At 35.0% G+C, this 20,666-nt stretch overlaps 1 protein-coding gene across 3 annotated transcripts in view; it reads right to left on the bottom strand.

Annotated features, from left to right (window-relative positions):
• Nucleotides 1-1,328: 1,328 nt before the first annotated feature.
• Nucleotides 1,329-20,666, bottom strand: part of LOC127860403 (uncharacterized) — a 32,575-nt gene continuing 13,237 nt past the window's right edge. For 2 of the 3 annotated variants that reach the window (XM_052398458.1, XM_052398459.1), the window contains 6 exons: nt 20,049-20,346; nt 15,278-15,441; nt 12,340-12,463; nt 11,210-11,263; nt 9,251-9,362; nt 1,329-7,331 (listed from right to left, as the gene is read on the bottom strand). In XM_052398458.1, coding sequence (XP_052254418.1) covers nt 7,157-7,331; nt 9,251-9,362; nt 11,210-11,263; nt 12,340-12,463; nt 15,278-15,441; nt 20,049-20,346 — 927 coding nt within the window. In that variant the 3' untranslated portion in view covers nt 1,329-7,156. Of the gene's footprint in view, nt 7,332-8,073; nt 8,216-9,250; nt 9,363-11,209; nt 11,264-12,339; nt 12,464-15,277; nt 15,442-20,048; nt 20,347-20,666 lie in introns of those variants that run through there. The other variant, XM_052398460.1, reaches the window with a different exon arrangement.

Raw genomic sequence — 20,666 nt, 5'->3', positions numbered from 1 at the left:
CTCGAAAAGAACGCCTGATATCGGCAATTTAAATAAAACGCGCGGTTGTGAATTAGTCATGCATAAATAACCACGTGACAATACCAATCGATAATGTCAGTTTCTTAGTTATAACTAATCCATCCGTCATGTGTATCCTCCACGATAAAATCGTGGACAGTTACTTTGGAGACATATGATAAAAACCTTGATGGTATCCTCGTGGAAAGTGTGCATTTCATGCATAATTCATTTAAATCCAAACATTTATTTTTACGCATAATATGATTAAAAAAAGACACAAACTAGTTGTATCGTTATCGTCTTTAAAATAATTAATAATTGAAGCAATAAAACACGTAAGATCGGCAATGTAAATATAACTATTTTCAGTTAGCCTGCGGTACGGAATTTTTCCCCCGATTTTTTTGCTTCAAAAACTTTTTTCCCGATTTTTAGCTTAAAAAAGTAGATGCGCGTTATACATAAATGCGCGTTATAAACAACATTTTACGGTATCAAAGATCAGAGTTAGGCAGATTGCAACTTGTCTAACTCTGTGAGTTGAGCTTGATATGAGCCTTGTTCTGTGAAAACTGGGCTTGATGCATGTGTGTGAAGTGTCGTCCTAGATTAGCCTGTGCAGTCTGAACAGGATTATCAGGAAAAACACTTTCAACTAACACTGATTTTTGTTTGGAAGAGATCACCTTTGAACAGAAAATACCATAACAGCTAAAAATTGTCCCTGATTAGCCTATGTGGACTGCAAAGACTATACACCACGGCACGAAATGACATCATTTTTTCGACAAAATGATGTCACAAATCCAGCAAAATTATCCAGTTAAACTAATTTTGTTTTAATAAAAAGGTTTACTGAATAAAAAGTGGGATAAATAGAATAAAAGATCAGGTTTATCATGCTCGGCTCGAAAACGAAAAAGCACTGGCCAAGGCTCGTGCTTTTTGTTTTCTAAGCCTCGCATGATAAACCTGATCTATAATCAACACTTGTACCTTTTATTCTGTTTTAAACTAGTTTCTCAATGCAGGCAATAAAACTAGACATTTATCTGTTAAAGGCAAATTTGTTTAATCGATCTCCCCTCCAAAGATAAACTTTGTGACAGATGGATGGACAGACGGACACCGCCAATTCTATATCCCTCCACCTTTGGCAGGAGATAACAAGCAATAGCTGCACAATTTACCAGTACACATTTCCAATATAATAAAGACTCTTGCTGAATTGTATTGTTCTATTTTGGATATTGTTAAAGAAGAAAACAAAAAGCTTAACAATTTTAGTACAAAATACTTTAATTTCATTTCAACCGTAACACTGATTTAATTGGTTGGATTTATTGTATAAAATCACATGGTTCATGCATATTTCAACCTTAATACAAATATTGTCTTGTAACAAATAATACTGATAGGATCTACACAAAGTAACATGTAGAATATACAATATAAGCACATTTTAGTTTGCAACGCTTCACTTTTCACATTATAAAACATTTTAATAAAGAACATTGAGATATGTTTTAGATAATATTTTAAAACAATTTAGATATTTTAAGCCTTATCTATTCAGCCTAATTATTTATAACATGAAAGTTCTTGTTGTGAAACAATTGAGGCAAGACCCAGTTTTTGGTACTGTTGGACAATCCCTAAAAACACTCTCTCTGGGTGATTCTAAATGTTGAAATCATTAGCAACACAGATGTTATTTGATTTTTTTAAAAGAACAAATTCAAAAGAACAAATTCATTTCATGTCTAGATATCAATTGAAATTAATTTAAAGACATTTTCCATGTAATATCAACAATATTTATTTAATAGATAATAGATTGTCACCAAATTACTAGCAATTGATTGACTTATTGATTTATAAAATATCAAGTAAAAAACTTAACCACCATTGCGTAATCACATTGAAACAAGTATAAATAATGATTCTGTTCTTAACACAGGTGTTGGGCGCGTGGCCAAGTCGCTAAAACACTATCAATATGTCATAAAACAACCTTTTCCGTCGATTTGACCAAAATAAAAATTCTGATATAATATATATAAATAAATTATATTGGAAATTAATTTTTGGCAAAGTGATGAAAAATGTGTTTTTATTACATATTGATAGTGTTTTAGTAACTTTGCCAAGCACCGAACACCTGTGGCCCATAATAACAAACAGCCCTTCATTATATATTACATAATTAGATTATGGTTCAATACTATTATTATATTTTGTTTACAATGACCTGGAAAGCTTTTTAAGAGGTATTCCAAAAAAATCTTACCAACTTGGTAATACTTTGCGTAGAAATTATACAAATATGGTTGTTTTCAGGTAAAGGTAAACATATAACAGTAAATGAGAATTTCAAACGTTTAGAATATATGTTCTGCTACAAATTGACAAGGTTTCCACAGTGTACACACTAGGTATCAGAATCAAAACAACAAATGAACTGACAAAACTATCCATAAATATATCACACAATACATGTGCATTTGGCAAGAATCAAACAAAACAAATAATATAATTAAATATACGACATTAACAAAGACTGTGATCTACATGGTAAAATAAAGTATGGATAAAATGAACTACATCAAAATGGACTAGTAGCGAAAAACTACCCTATAAGGTGGAGAAAACAATGAAATGAGTATTATATTACCGTTACACTATTCTCAGGAAAATAACATAACAACACAATAAACACAGGATAAACAATGAACTATGATAAACAATTTTCGCAAGTCTTAAATAGTTTTATCACAATAATAATGTAATACACGAAAAATAATGAATAAATGAAATAATAACTTGTAAACATAAACTACAGATTAACAGATGGCGATCCTCGAAACATGCTCCATCTCTGAAGTAGCACAAACACATAGCTATCGAGAGAAAATGTAATTAATGAATAAAGACAAAAGCCTCGGCAAGAAAACTAATTGAACGGTCATATTGTTAGCTCAGGTAAAACAAGCAAACCATCATGATTTTTTTTTTCTTCCTCGTTTCCAAAAGTATTTTGCTGTATAAAGCTGGTCATCAACCAACTCACACTTTAATTGTTATCCCTCAATTGTTATGAGGGATATTGTTTTTGCGTTGTCCGTCCTTTCGTCTTTCCGTCCGTCCGGCACTTTCGTGTCCGGAGCCATATCTTGGAAGTGCTTTGGCGGATTTCATTGAAACTTGGTATGAGTATATATATATATGGATAAGAGGATGATGCACGCCAAATGGCAATGTACACCATTTGTAAAAAACAGAGTTATGGTCCTTTGTATTTAAAAAAAATGCTTTTTAGCTGAGTGTCAAATATAACACTTTTGTGTCCAGAAACATATTGGCGGGGGATATCAATTCAACGAATTTGCTTGTTTCAATTTATTATCTCCCCCCCACCCACCCCCAAGGTAGAGGGTTATAGAATTGGCATTGTCCGTCCATCTGTCAGTCCCTCTGTCTGTCAGTCAAAAAACTGTGTAGGGCTTTATCTTAAAAACTATATGAATTCCTGCTGCAACATTTGAAATTATGAGGAGCATAGTCACAGTTACAACATGCCTCTGTCACCACTTACTAGTAGTTTGAGCATGTATTGATTGTGATTTATTCAAGAACGTTGATTCAAGGCAATTTATTAACGGTTGTAGGCAATAGATTCAATATGATTGATTCAAGGCCACTGATTCTATATGATTGATTCAAGGCATTTGATTCAAGGTGAATTTTTTAGAGGCAATTGATTTAAGGCGATTGTTCAATTAAACAAGAGCACCGCATAGCAGGTGCCAACGCTCGGCTGCCGGTGCAGTTTTGAATAAATGAAAGCTTTCAGAACAATTTAGAGGTCACAGTGACCTTGACCTTTGACCTTAATACCCAAAAATGGGTGTGGCATGTAGAACTCATCAAGGTGCAGCTACATATGAAGTTTGATTTTAGAGCCAATGTTAAGGTTTTAGCACGACACGTTCGGCGGATGGCGAACGAGCTGGCTATGACAATACCTCAGGTTTTTTCCGAAAACGGCCGAGCTAAAATTTAAAAGACAAACTTTTCAATATCAAATACTTAAAAAAAACTTAAACAAATAACACAAACAATATAAATATATATATATATGTTTGTGTCTGTAAATAACTATCGTAAAGATATCAGAATATTTTTCAATTGCAAATCTGGAGGCACGTCAAGTGTTGAGCTCACAATTGGAAAATAGCAGCAGTATTTACTTTTTTAAGACATTTTAATGTAAACAAAAAATCAAAACAAAAACTAGTTAAATATGTAATTTGTTTTTATTCAAGCAATTTTCAAAAGTTACTTCAAAGGATCTTAAACATTAAAAACCCTGATGGTTACCAGTAAATGTCTAACCTTATATATGTATAAAGACAATTTCTCAACGCTTTTATTCTGGTCCATGCGACTTCCAGCAATCAAATGTAAACAGTAGGCACGTGTACCAATGTGTCTTATAACACAGTCATGAACAAAAAACAGACATTTAAAAACACAAAATATTTCAATTAGAGAAAATTACATAAACACATTAAAAAGTAAGTCATAAATAGTAACAAGAGAATGATGATGTGTTTGTCAGAAACATAATGCCCCCTAATGCGCCGCTTTTTTATGTTGTTGACCTTCGACCTTGAATGATGACCTTGACCTTGACCTTTCACCACTCAAAATGTGCAGCTCCACAAGATACACATGCATGCCAAATATCAAGTTGCTATGTTCAATATTTCAAAAGTTATTGCAAAACTTTACTGTAAGGTTAAATTTTTGGGACAGAATGACAGAATGACAGAATGACAGACAGAAAGAAAGACAGACAGGCCAAAAACAATATACCCCCGATCAGTCGATCCGGGGGCATAAAAATATATCAATATTTTCATAACAAACATTGTTAATTGTATATGACTGTATATTGTGAATTGGAATCTGACTTCACAAGACCTCTGAAGGGCCTGTCACACCCACTGAGCCTCTTGTAATACTCATAGAATTGTTATATACATGTACATGTAGGCAGGTTTCAGATCCAACATTCAAATACATCAATATTGAATTAAAGCTAAGCTCTCATCCAATATTAATTTACTGACATGTATCAGACTTGCTGGGGAAAAATGCTGACATTGATAATATTTATGATGGTGAAAGATGTCTAGACTGATAAAACATGCACCATTCTATGACAAATGAGACATTATGGTGATTGGTCAGTTCACATGTGGTAATCACACATAGGTTAAATACTTGAGGTCAAATATCAAAAGTACAGTAAAACTTTTTCATAGAGACCACTACACAATTTAATTATAAAAATATAGTAATTATTTACAGGAGTTGTATTTATGAACAGAGTTTTAAAATTCAAACATACAGGCAGACTTTTTCCCAAGAATTTTCGCTCATGAACAGAGTTTTAAAATTCAAACATACAGGCAGCCTTTTTCCCAAGAATTTCGCTAAGTTACAGGAGCATAGTTTGCTTTAAATGATTTTTAGTTAGCCACTTCGCATTATGATCTATACTCCATTCAAAATCAAAACCTTAGCAACTTTTTAGCGATTCAATTCATTTTTTCCGTTTTGTTTAAACATTTTGATAATACTAGAAACAATTTTGACAAAAGAAGGGTTAAGACATTGTTTATGAATTGCTGAAAGAAAAAAATCAGTAAGCAAATACTGTTTTTACATAAGTGTTTTTATTGTTAGAAAAAGGCAAATACAAATATTTGAAATAATTCTCTTTAGCATAAGAAGAGGGCCATTAGCAATTTAGGCGCTCACCTGAGACCCAGAGTACCTTACCTGTTGTGAGCCGGTAATGTTTAACTACAGCCACATATAGAAAACTGCCACCCATCCCAAGCAGCACTATTAAAACAGATAAGAACCAATTTCTAATTTGTCCCAGAAATCATTAGAAGACATGTTCTTAGCGAATTTCATTATGATTTGGCAAAATATTGAATTAAAGAGAGTTAAAAGGGTTTTACTGTAAAAGAAAAACGGCCCTGCCACCTGACAGCCATATTTTTCAACAGCCCTGAATCATTTTTGAACACAGCTAAGATCATTAAAACAAATTGTCAAATTTTATGAACATTGTTAACAAATATGACTTCTAGAGTGTTTACACTATAGGTTTCACTAAAGCCATATGATGACAATTTGTTGCAATATTTTTTTTACTGGAAACATGTTGGAACATTCTATTATATATTTTGCATTAAATGTTCTAAACAAATTTCATGATTGGGCAAAAAATTAAAATGATCCAAACAAATTTGTTTAAAAGGTCTCCATGATGAGTTTTACTGTACATGGAATGGCTACAATCCACTAAATGGTGGCTAAAACCCACTCAATAATGGAATAAATAGGATAATATCAAATATATGGTTTCATTACTAAATAATGTTCCCACTGGATAAAATCTTAAGAGCACACTAATTTATCTGGGTCCATAAACTTAGATTAACAAAATGACTTACTTGATTTATAAACAAATGCTATAAATTCATAAGAAATAAGCTTCAAAAGGGTAGTCCACTTCTTAAAATGAAAAAAAATCTAATCTATAATATTTTTTTCAAAAACCTTTTAAAAAGCATTGCAACTTAATTTTAATATAAGTGCCCTTACAATAATAAGATGGTGAAATAATCTGTACGGTGCTGAGGTCATCAACACCTTAACTTGAGCATGTATATTTACCACTTACACAAAAACATTAGAATTAATATAATGGAAGTACATTCTCTAAACATCAATTTTGTTTGTACATAACACATATGGCACTTGATTCTGCTAACAGTGGACTTCAAAGTTAAATGCTTTAATTGGAAAATTACATACCTATCAATTACTTTCCATATTGAATGTTACTTTAATACATCTGTACAAAGCTTAGTATAGTGCTTGGAGTCAATTAGGAATAATCTGACAAGGAATCCATGTTAATACAATCCACCAAATTAATTCTCCTAATCATGGCCCTATTTTCTAGGAAAAACATTTTCCCCAGTCAAATTTGGTTTTCCACAAAAAATCTTCACATCATGCTAATGTTTTCCATATAAAAATCCCCATTAAACATCCAGTCCTCAAATCACGCTCCAGTTTTTCTTATGCCACATTTGCATGAAAATCTCCCGTGTGAGCCGTAATTCTTTTTGCAGATTGGACATGACTCACCAACTTTCGATCTAGATGAGGTTTTGATCTTGGAGCCACTTAAACCAAAGCCGTAGCTGTCATCTAGGTTGCTGCCAAATGAGCTGTTACTGCAAGAGCAATGGGACATGGTCATAGCCTGCAGACACAAAGGAGCTGTTACTGCAAGAGCAATAGGACATGGTCATAGCCTGCAGACACAAAGGAGCTGTTACTGCAAGAGCAATGGGACATGGTCATAGCCTGCAGACACAAAGGAGCTGTTACTGCAAGAGCAATAGGACATGGTCATGGCCTGCAGACACAAAGGAGCTGTTACTGCAAGAGCAATAGGACATGGTCATAGCCTGCAGACACAAAGGAGCTGTTACTGCAAGAGCAATAGGACATGGTCATAGCCTGCAGACACAAAGGAGCTGTTACTGCAAGAGCAATGGGACATGGTCATAGCCTGCAGACACAAAGGAGCTGTTACTGCAAGAGTAAAGGGACATGGTCATGGTCTGCAGACACAAAGAAGCTGTTACTGCAAGAGCAATGGGACATGGTCATAGCCTGCAGACACAAAGGAGCTGTTACTGCAAGAGCAATGGGACATGGTCATAGCCTGCAGACACAAAGGAGCTGTTACTGCAAGAGTAAAGGGACATGGTCATGGTCTGCAGACACAAAGAAGCTGTTACTGCAAGAGCAATGGGACATGGTCATAGCCTGCAGACACAAAGGAGCTGTTACTGCAAGAGTAAAGGGACATGGTCATGGTCTGCAGACACAAAGAAGCTGTTACTGCAAGAGCAATGGGACATGGTCATGGCCTGCAGACACAAAGGAGCTGTTACTGCAAGAGTAAAGGGACATGGTCATGGTCTGCAGACACAAAGAAGCTGTTACTGCAAGAGCAATGGGACATGGTCATGGCCTGCAGACACAAAGGGGCTGTTACTACAAGAGCAATAGGACATGGTCATGGCCTGCAGACACAAAGGAGCTGTTACTGCAAGAGCAATGGGACATGGTCATAGCCTGCAGACACAAAGGAGCTGTTACTGCAAGAGCAATAGGACATGGTCATGGCCTGCAGACACAAAGGTGCTGTTACCGCAAGAGCAATGGGACATGGTCATGGCCTGCAGACACTAAGGAGCTGTTACTGCAAGAGCAATGGGACATGGTCATAGCCTGCAGACACAAAGGAGCTATTACTGCAAGAGCAATGGGACATGGTCATAGCCTGCAGACACAAAGGAGCTGTTACTGCAAGAGCAATGGGACATGGTCATAGCTTGCAGACACAAAGGAGCTGTTACTGCAAGAGCAATAGGACATGGTCATGGCCTGCAGACACAAAGGAGCTGTTACTGCAAGAGCAATGGGACATGGTCATAGCCTGCAGACACAAAGGAGCTGTTACTGCAAGAGCAATGGGACATGGTCATGGCCTGCAGACACGGATTACATTTTTGATTAATGAAAAAACTAGAGATTTGTCACAAATGTGACTAATAAACCCACACTGCTTTGCTCAAGGGAAACTAAGTCAGGATCACTGGAGATAATAAGTGACTTGCACATTTATACTTCAAGGTGATGACATACATTTCCAATTTAAACAAGAAATAAGCAACTTGGATACATTTTGGTAAAATCACATCAATAGACAGTCATAAACAGGTGCTGCAAATTGTGATTTATTTCAATTTGGCTTCAAAAGTATGGTAACATTATACATGGTTTTGGGCAATACATAATAAAGTGCAATAATGCCATAAAATCTAGAAAGTAAAAAGCAACATAAGAAATAATAAACCTCTTCCCACTCAGAAGCAACATGAACATGGCTATATGCAACCAGAGTAACTTGCAGTCTGTTCAGGTTTAATGTTGTTTGCTGCTCATCAGTACCTTTAGTTTGGAAATGAAGCCTTTAAAACTTGAATCTAGTAAGAAAGGTCTCACATTTAATTGGTCTTTTTAAGGGACAACACATGCGTCACAGTGTTAATCTAAAAGGTAAAGGTTGAAATCTTACTGCTCATCTCTATGCAATGGCTTGCTCTTTGTGTTGGCGTTCATCGTGGGTCTGGCACGGGGAGTGTAGCCTGGAGAGGAGCTCTTACTGGACAAGGGCGAGTCACGACCTCCTAGGGTACCACAGGGAATCATAAAATAAGTTTTGTATAGAGAAATATTGTGTACGTAGTAATAGCTGAATTATGAACTCATCACAAAGAAAATGAACCCCAAATTCTCTTATATATGAGCTGGTCTTTGGGAAAACCAGAATTTATGCATGAACATAAAGTATTGTCAAAGAACAGTCTGTGTATTCAGCATGGGCTTATCTGGTACAAAACTCTCCGAGTAGACCAGTTTTTTAACCAGGAAATAAAATAAGCAAGTTTCTGGGAAAACCATGTGTGTGTGGTATTGTCATATTTAGCCTATGCAGTCAGCACGGGCTAATATGGGACAAAGCTTTCTGTCCAGACCTGATATTGGTTTAGGAGGGACTTCTTTTAAGCACCAAATTCCACAGAAGTGGAAAGTGTCATCCCTGATTATTTTGTGAGGACCTCTACAGCCCGATATGGGATGACACTTTACACAAATGAATTAAGCACAGTTTTCCCTGAGAGTGACATATACATTTATTGACAAGCCGCCCAATAAAGTTGATTTGATATTCACTAGTAACATAAAGTCCTTATTTGTTTGCATTATGCCCATACAAAATCACAACATATTTGGAGGCCTACTAGTCAACATGTGTTTTATTATAACTGTAAAAGTATATGCAGCATAAAATAATCTTTTTCAGATTTTGGGATAGATGTTCTACATACTGTTGCTTTTTCTGCTGCAAGCTATTAGTATGGTACACAATTACAGTATCTGTATTATATCAGATACAGCTGGTCAGAAGTCATTAATTTTTGTTGATACCTGCATAATTGGTTAATGGTCTGTTCATATAGCACAAAAGCTTCAAGAAATTCTAAAGGTAAAGGTAAAAAAAGAATTATTTCATATAAATGACAGCATAATTTTTTTTCTTTTAAAGTACCAAACTAAATAAAATGGAAATAAAATACTTAAAAAGCACAATTACAAAAAAATAAGCTTTTTTAATGCAAGGGTTGCTTGCATTCAGCAAGGATAGAATTGCATGAGGTTATGGAGGGGTTAAAGGCGAGCTTTACTGGCAAGTAATTTTACCTAACCAAACTCTCTTTTTTGTGCATAAATGGCCGTTTGTTTTGTTCATACACCATTATAACAACCTTCAAATTGAATTTTTATGATATAAACATGAGTCTCTATCTAGAAAAAACAGGGCTTAACCCTTTCAGTGCTGGAACCGAATTTTAAAGGCCTTTGCAAACAGTTTGGATCCAGATGAGACGCCACAGAACGTGGCGTCTCATCAGGATCCAAACTGTTTGCTATTCTGAAAGTATTCTTTAAAAAAATCAAAGAAAATGCTAATTTTAGAAATTCAACAGACGACATTTTTGCAGAAGACAAATTTCCCAGCATGCAAAAGGTTAATGAGTATGCCTAGTGTTGTCCCAGATAAGCCTGTGCAGTATACACAGGCTAATCAGGGTCCACCATTTCAGCGTTTATGGTATTTTTCCTTTAAAAAACAAGTCTCTTCTTAACAAAAATCAAGTAAGGCGGAAAGTGTATGCTGTATGTTGCACAGGCTTATCAGGGAAAACACTTTCAGCGCTGAAACCGAATTTTAAAGGCCTTTGCAAACAGTTTGGATCCAGATGAGACGCCACATAACGTGGCGTCTCATCAGGATCCAAACTGTTTGCTATTCTGATAGTATTCTTTGAAAAAAATCTAAGAAAATGCTTCTTTTAGAAATTCAGCAGACAACATTTTAGCAGACTACAAATTTCCCAGCATGCAAAGGGTTAACGCATTTGCATTTTGCAAAGTTTTCCCCGTAGGAGGCTCATATAAAACAAATTCTGACCTCGTGCTGTAGAGGTTGCATTTAGCCCTGTCCCACTTCTTGCTCCAGGATGGTCTGAAATGAAAGTTTGAAAATTAGAATATCGTCTAAAAAAACCATCATTTTGCATTTCACAATCAAAACAATTGCTCAATCATGAATATTAAATATTTATTCATAAATGATAATATTTGAAGTCTAAGAAACTGTTTCAAATAATTTGTTGTAGTTTGGATTTTTTTTTGTATCATTGCCCATTTTATGAAAAGGATAGTAATGTGGTGTTTTGCATTTTTAGTGTTTATTTTTATGTCCACCAAACCTGCATATTGTCTTATCTTAAATGCTAGTCCCTGCTGACAAGAACTTATCATAGTTCTTTATAACGACTCGCATGGGATATCAGAATTTTGATGAGGCAAAATACATGTAGCTAAAGAAGCTGTCAGTATAAATTGTGATCATGATAAAAAAGATCAACATTACCGTATTTCAAATATTGTCAATCCAAACATTACCGTATTTCAAATATTGTCAATCCAAACATTACCGTATTTCAAATATTGTCAATCCAAACATTACCGTATTTCAAATATTGTCAATCCAAACATTACCGTATTTCAAATATTGTCAATCCAAACATGTTATTTTGAGGCATTTTGTCAGTCCGAGGCTCTTATTTACCAACAAATTCTAAAACATGAGTCTTAAAATTAAGAATATTCTTTAAACTGTAATGTTCTTATTGTATATTGCAGTTAAATATGAAATGGAATTTAACACAACAAAACAATTTTTTATTAAGAACAATTTCTTTATTAGATAAGTAGCTTTTGTTTCATGTATACTATTAAAACATTTAGCATATTTTAATTGGTTCTAAGTACATTTTGTTATTTGTAAGAATAGGAATAGGTTGGTAAATATGGGCCCGTATCATTATGTTCATTTTTATTTTAATAAGGAATTTTATGTTAAATTCAAACTTCAATGCTTCTTATCATCTATTTTTTAAACATACTCATCCAGTCCATATCATTCAAATAAAGCAACAAGAACAGTAAATCTTCAAAAATCAAAACATCAATTCTTTTTCTGGATACCATCACCTTTGCAATAACAAAGGTTTTGCTGTACCGTCCTCCACTTACCCATGGTTTCCCTTTTAGTGCTGGACCCAGCTGTGGGGAAGTGGTCATAACGGGGTGACCTAGGGGAGTCTGAATCATTGTCCTCACTCGACTTGCCAGGCGGTCGCGGGATTTTCTTCGCATACTGAAATGACAGCAATATTTATAAGTCCTGAGGCATGTATATACTTTTCTCTCAGATTCTGGGATAGTGAAGCAACGATAACAAGAGCTCCAAGGGGTGAGACAAATGTCCCCCAAAACAGGGCCTTGACAAAGGATTTTTTTTTAAAGAAAACTGACTTAACCACTTTAATAAGTTTTTAATTGACATATAAATATCCACTTCTGTTTAATCATCGTTATTGTAGATGGGTTGAAATATTATAGCTAGAGGTCATCTACTGTCCAAGGCCAATGAACATGTGTAGTATTAAGCCAATCAGTAAATTTGTTGATGAATTGATCTGAAACGATTTTCACACTTGTGACGGTCACCTTGACCTTTGACCATGTGACCCCAATTTCTATTGGGGTCATCTACTATCCAAGTCCAATGCACATGTGAAGTATCAAGCCAATCCGTCAATTCGTTCACGATTTATTTATCAAAAACGATTTTCACAATTATTGTTACAGTGACCTTGACCTTTGATCTAGTGACCCCAATTTCATTGGGGGTCATCTACTATCCAAGGCCAATGCACATGGGGAGTATAAAACCAATCGGTCTATTCGCTAACGAGTGATTGATCGGAAACGATTTTCACACTAAGTGTGACAGTGACCTTGAACTATGACCTAGTTACCACAATTTCAATAGGGTAATCTACTGATCAAGGTAAAAGCACATGTTAAGTATCAAGCCAATAGATCAATTCATTGATGACTTATTGATCCGAAATGAACTGGTCTACTGACTGACCGACATCCACCAAACAATATACCCCCTTCAAAGCATATTAAAGAACACTCAACTGGCAATTCCCCTTTTGAAAATTCTAATACCAGAATATACACAATACATGTAGGCATTGGTACAAAAATATGTCTCCATTCTTCTCTCAAATGAGCATAATGAAAATTGTAATCTGACACACTTCCAAATCGTATTGTTAACATGCTAATAACAAATTCTACCAAAATATAAACAGAGTACATGTTTTTCGTGCTAATCCCTTTTCCTGATAAAAACCCCCTTAGAACTATGCTGAACATTACTTTGTGTAACATCAGGCGAACAGCATTTAAAGTGTGGGTGTACTGATTTTTTAATTAAAACTTTGTAGCGTAGAGAAATTATATTCCGAAGTGTCTCTGTCTCTTAATTAACATAGAATCAAATATGCTGCATCTTTGTAGTAACGATTGTTAAGATAGTTCATTATTATTACATGTACTGTATACTCCAAATGGAAGGTGTGTATTCGGCTGCCTGAGCTGTGTATTGGATGTAGATGTGTGTTCATGAGTATTTCAAAGTTTACCAGGTAAATGTAAGGTCAATCCACGCCTGAGGATGCATTATGTGTAGACCCAGCATTCCTACCTTATCAACGATTTGACACACAGAAGTTTGGACACATTTTGAATCATATCTGCAATTTCCAGCAATTTGTTATTTACTAAAAGACTTTTTGAAATTTTGGAGGCGTCTTGTGTTGTGGGAGAAGCCAGAGTACCTGCAGGAAACCCCACCTGTCGTATGTGGCGACCACCAACCAAACTCACATGCTTACAGGAAGGGGGATTGACCCTGTGTTGTCTAGGTGAGAAGCGCTCGTACCAACCACTGGCTGTTGATTATTGAAAAGAATTTGACTAACATTTGTCATGGTTGGCAGAACCTTGTAAACAAGAAATCCTGACCAAAAATTGACTAAATGCTGGGTGTTGTGAAAACGCTATCAGCAGGTCTATTATTGACCTACTGTGTAGACTGCGATGACGAAAGGGATTAACATGAGTGTTCAAATGCAAACTAGGGAATATTTAATGATGGTTTACTTGCAACTTATATACTGACAGCCTTTTATCCATTGCTACAATTTCAAAAACAATGGACATTATTAAAAGAGTCTTTTCTAAGGATGCAACTTTATGTCAAGAAAATACAGCACATGCAAAAATAAACAGAAAATTCAAAAAACATATTCTGGGTAGTCAGTTTTCAGACAGTGAAACTAGCTCTTCATCGGCACTAATATGAAGTTTTTTCACAAGACTAGGTCATCATAATTTCTAATATTTTTTCTGTAAAGTTTATGCTGATGTATATTTCATACTAATGTGTGGTTCAGGGTTTGTTTTTACAAAGCTCCTTAAACCTTTACCACTTAGATGTATGTTTTTGACGCGTTTGTAGTCCCTTAGAAAGTTACATTTAATTAAATACCTTTTTTTTTCTAGATTTAAGTTCAAGAAGCTTCCTTGCCAACCCTTCGATACTGATGAGCAGCAAACAGCATAAAACCTTAACAGACTACGAGTTACTCGCAGGCTGTTCTGGTTTTATGCTGGTTGCAAAAGCCATTTTCACATTGCTTTTTTATGGGGAAAAGGATTACTTATGCTGTCCTTGATACTTCCAGTGTAAATTGCTGATCACATTTTCTATGTGAAATCCAATATTTTCTTCAAACAATAAAACTATTAAAACTTTTGCAACATTTACAAGCTTAGGACATATTTTAATGTAAAACCCCCCACAAAACACAAAATAGCCAGAGGCCTAAACATGTATCTTATTGAATTATGGCCCTGATCACAATTTGCCCATTACACAATTATGTTATAATTACTGTTAACAATCCAATTAAGAATCAATGAACAAAATAAATTGTTGGGATGGATTGAGATATCCTGCACTTTAATAATAAGCATCTAGTAATATTTAAATTCATCTTAATTATATATTTTTATAACAAATAATAACATTATAATAAAATATAGAGCTCACCTCCTTAGCTTTCTGGTATTTACTGCCGTAATCTCTCGCTGCGGGTTTTCCCACCGGATTGAGGGGCGTGCCATGTTCCTTTGTCCACTTCTCGCAGAAGGGAATGTGGTGTTTGGCTGCTGGGTGACTGAATGAGCGACCACACCACTTGCATCTCACTTGAGCTATGGGAAAGAAAACGGTATCATTATTGATCAAATAATTTCACAGGGATTCTAGTTAAGGAAGAATCCAGGCATTTGGTGCAAGCAACCAAACATTTAAAATATTTTCCGAAAGACAAGGTTTCTTGAATTTGACAGACAGAAGCTATACAAAATTGATTAAAGTCACTTGGTAACTAAACGTTTGAACTTCTGATAACACTGGATGAGAGAAGTCTGAAAACATTACCATTTTAAGCATGTATGCTGCGAAAACATATTAAACATGTTAACATATTAACATCTTGACAAAAATACTGCAAATTAATATTAAAGTCAAGCAGTAATGATGATTTAAATGTATTCTTTCAGCAGTGATTGAATATGCACAAACTGGTATCAGTCTGCTTAGGTAAATTCTAAAGCGAGCTTGATTAGAAGTCCATTTTTTATTCAAGAAATGAATAGCTCATTTCGTAATTAAACCCTTTCCCCCATAAGAAGCAAAGTGAAAATGGCTTTTACAAACAGCATAAAACCAGAACAGCCTGCGAGTAACTCGCAGTCTGTTCATGTTTTATGCTGTTTGCTGCTCATCAGTATCTTAGGGTTGGAATTGGAGCCTTTAAAACTTGAATTTAGTAAGAAAGGTCTTTAATTAAATGTAACTTTTGAAGGGACTTTAAATGCATAAAAATATGTATCTAAGTGGGAAAGGGTAAATTGTTGTATAAACTGTCTGGCAAATAGAGGTGCACATATTACATGTAGGCAAAATGTTATAGATATTTTAATTAGAGATTAAATGCAGAAAAATGCTATTCATTTCTTGTAATTACATTTAATGTGCATAAAATATGAAATTCTTTAAACTTTAAGGACCACAATGAACTTTCATTAGCTGACATATGAACCTTGTTTCATTTTCTGATTCATCTAGAAAAATGGACAAACGGTGTCGTCATTTATATATTGACGAATGAAAAGCAATTTAGTTATGATTCTGACACGGCACGTGCCAAATTTCATATAAACAAAGAAGAAAATCGTCCATGGGTTATTCTGCAACAAATCATGGGCGGAGCTTATACACCGAAAGCACGCGCTGTAGCTAAACAAAACATGCCGATACATTTTCCACCAGCAGAAATGAAATGTTTTTTTTCCATCCAGTTTAACTGTTATTGAGGGCAGAGATCTGATCAACAGAGCAGCAGAAAGCTATTTTTATGGGTGGAGCTTCACATAAAATAGTATGCAAGAAAAATAAGATACATTCTATAAATCTTTAGTAAAAATCGTGTTAGAATCGAAATAATTCGTGTACATTATAGTTTGTTGTCGAATAACCCACGGACGGAAGTTTAGATGCGTGGTTTCAAATCACTCGTGCTTCGCACTCGTGATTTAATCCCTACGCATCTTAACTTCCGGCCGTGGGTTATTCGACAACAAACTATAACGTACACAAATTATTTCTTAATTATACATAATTAAACAATTTCATTTTGCTTCTTGTTGAAGAAAAAGAAGTGCGCTAAAGAATATTTATGGGTAAATTTGCATTTAAACAAACAAAATCCAGGATAGCAGAATACAAACAAAATCCAGGATAGCAGAATACAAACAAAATCCAGGATAGCAGAATACAAACAAAATCCAGGATAGCAGAATACAAACAAAATCCAGAATAGCAGAATACAAACAAAATCCAGGATAGCAGAATACAAACAAAATCCAGGATAGCAGAATACAAACAAAATCCAGGATAGCAGAATACAAACAAAATCCAGGATAGCAGAATACAAACAAAATCCAGGATAGCAGAATACAAACAAAATCCAGGATAGCAGAGTACAAACAAAATCCAGGATAGCAGAATACAAACAAATTCCAGGATAGCAGAATACAAACAAAATCCAGGATTGCAGAATACAAACAAAATCCAGGATAGCAGAATACAAACAAAATCCAGGATAGCAGAATACAAACAAATTCCAGGATAGCAGAATACAAACAAATTCCAGGATAACAGAATACAAACAAAATCCAGGATAACAGAATACAAACAAAATCCAGGATAGCAGAATAAAAACAAATCCCAGGATAACAGAATACAAACAAAATCCAGGATAACAGAAAACAAACAAAATCCAGGATAACAGAATACAAACAAAATCCAGGATAGCAGAATACAAACAAAATCCAGAATAGCAGAATACAAACAAAATCCAGGATAGCAGAATACAAACAAAATCCAGGATAGCAGAATACAAACAAAATCCAGGATAGCAGAATACAAACAAAATCCAGGATAGCAGAATACAAACAAAATCCAGGATAGCAGAATACAAACAAAATCCAGGATAGCAGAATACAAACAAAATCCAGGATAGCAGAGTACAAACAAAATCCAGGATAGCAGAATACAAACAAATTCCAGGATAGCAGAATACAAACAAAATCCAGGATTGCAGAATACAAACAAAATCCAGGATAGCAGAATACAAACAAAATCCAGGATAGCAGAATACAAACAAATTCCAGAATAGCAGAATACAAACAAATTCCAGGATAACAGAATACAAACAAAATCCAGGATAACAGAATACAAACAAAATCCAGGATAGCAGAATAGAAACAAATTCCAGGATAACAGAATACAAACAAAATCCAGGATAACAGAAAACAAACAAAATCCAGGATAACAGAATACAAACAAATTCCAGGATAACAGAAAACAAACAAAATCCAGGATAACAGAATACAAACAAAATCCAGGATAACAGAAAACAAACAAATTCCAGGATAGCAGAATACAAACAAAATCCAGGATAGCAGAATACAAACAAATTCCAGGATAGCAGAATACAAACAAATTGCAGGATAACAGAATACAAACAAAATCCAGGATAACAGAATACAAACAAAATCCAGGATAGCAGAATAGAAACAAATTCCAGGATAACAGAAAACAAACAAAATCCAGGATAACAGAAAACAAACAAAATCCAGGATAACAGAATACAAACAAATTCCAGGATAGCAGAATACAAACAAATTGCAGGATAACAGAATACAAACAAAATCCAGGATAACAGAATACAAACAAAATCCAGGATAGCAGAATAGAAACAAATTCCAGGATAACAGAATACAAACAAAATCCAGGATAACAGAATACAAACAAATTCCAGGATAACAGAAAACAAACAAAATCCAGGATAACAGAATACAAACAAAATCCAGGATAACAGAAAACAAACAAATTCCAGGATAGCAGAATACAAACAAAATCCAGGATAGCAGAATACAAACAAATTCCAGGATAGCAGAATACAAACAAATTGCAGGATAACAGAATACAAACAAAATCCAGGATAACAGAATACAAACAAAATCCAGGATAGCAGAATAGAAACAAATTCCAGGATAACAGAAAACAAACAAAATCCAGGATAACAGAAAACAAACAAAATCCAGGATAACAGAATACAAACAAATTCCAGGATAACAGAAAACAAACAAAATCCAGGATAACAGAATACAAACAAAATCCAGGATAGCAGAAAACAAACAAAATCCAGGATAACAGAATACAAACAAAATCCAGGATAGCAGAAAACAAACAAAATCCAGGATAACAGAATACAAACAAAATCCAGGATAGCAGAAAACAAACAAAATCCAGGATAACAGAATACAAACAAAATCCAGGATAGCAGAATACAAACAAAATCCAGGATTGCAGAATACAAACAAAATCCAGGATAGCAGAATACAAACAAAATCCAGGATAGCAGAATACAAACAAAATCCAGGATAGCAGAAAACAAACAAAATCAAGGATAGCAGAATATGAACAAAATCCAGGATAGCAGAATACAAACAAAATCCAGGATAGCAGAATACAAACAAATCCAGGATAGCAGAATACAAACAAAATCCAGGATAGCAGAATACAAACAAAATCCAGGATAGCAGAATAGAAACAAACAAAATCCAGGATAGCAGAATACAAACAAAATCCAGGATAGCAGAATAGAAACAAACAAAATCCAGGATAGCAGAATAGAAACAAACAAAATCCAGTATTGCAGAATACAAACAAAATCCAGGATAGCAGAATAGAAACAAACAAAATCCAGGATAGCAGAATACAAACAAAATCCAGGATAGCAGAATAGAAACAAACAAAATCCAGGATAGCAGAATACAAACAAAATCCAGGATAGCAGAATAGAAACAAACAAAATCCAGGATAGCAGAATAGAAACAAACAAAATCCAGGATAGCAGAATAGAAACAAACAAAATCCAGGATAGCAGAATACAAACAAAATCCAGGATAGCAGAATAGAAACAAACAAAATCCAGGATAGCAGAATAGAAACAAACAAAATCCAGGATAGCAGAATAGAAACAAACAAAATCCAGGATAGCAGAATAGAAACAAACAAAATCCAGGATAACAGAATAGAAACAAACAAAATCCAGGATAGCAGAATACAAACAAAATCCAGGATAGCAGAAGAGATTGTGTAGGCTAATCTGTGACATAACTTTTGGCACATGCATTATGCCCTGTTTTTCCAGAGCTGGGCTCATATAATTCATCAAACAAATCACCAATTCCTTCATCATTTGTGTCCCGTGTCTCTCGGCTGTGAGCGGTCCCAGGCATGGTTGCCGAATTATACCGACGAGTGTTCATCTTGTGGGCTCGTTTTGCACGTCGAATGTTCCGTATGAGCTCCTCGTGCGTCTGCCGCCAGTCGCCGGTTGTCTGGGGGTACTGGTCTTCTGCAGGACTTCCCATGCCGTGATAGATGTCGTCACCGTCACCAAATGTCGCGTCCGCCTCCGTGTCGCTTTCAACGTCGAAACGACCTCCGTGTCTCAACGCGCAGCTTGGCTCGTGGGTGGACTGTGAAAAGAAGTGAAAATATGTTCCAGGTTTAAATTGTTCATCGAAAAATTTAAGTTTTGTATGATGGCATAATAAAATGTTTTTATTTTTGAAATTTTAATTCTAAAATTAGCCACTTAAGCTTCTCTTCCTGAAGAAAAGTCAAGAAATCTTGATGTTTCTTTTTTTTATCATTTAAACTATGGCAGAGTCTGACTTTGGTAAAGTTTCAAATCCAACAGCGATGGTCAAAGAACATAAAATATACCTAACATAGCAAAATTCCGACATGCCTTTTAATTTGGACGGCAGGATCAGAATGGTTATCTGAAGGATTT

This window comes from Dreissena polymorpha, chromosome 15 (assembly GCF_020536995.1).
Source record: "Dreissena polymorpha isolate Duluth1 chromosome 15, UMN_Dpol_1.0, whole genome shotgun sequence".
NCBI lineage: Eukaryota > Metazoa > Mollusca > Bivalvia > Myida > Dreissenidae > Dreissena > Dreissena polymorpha.
The sequence above is the reverse complement of the archived record's forward strand: the minus strand, read 5'-3'. Positions and strand labels throughout refer to the sequence as shown.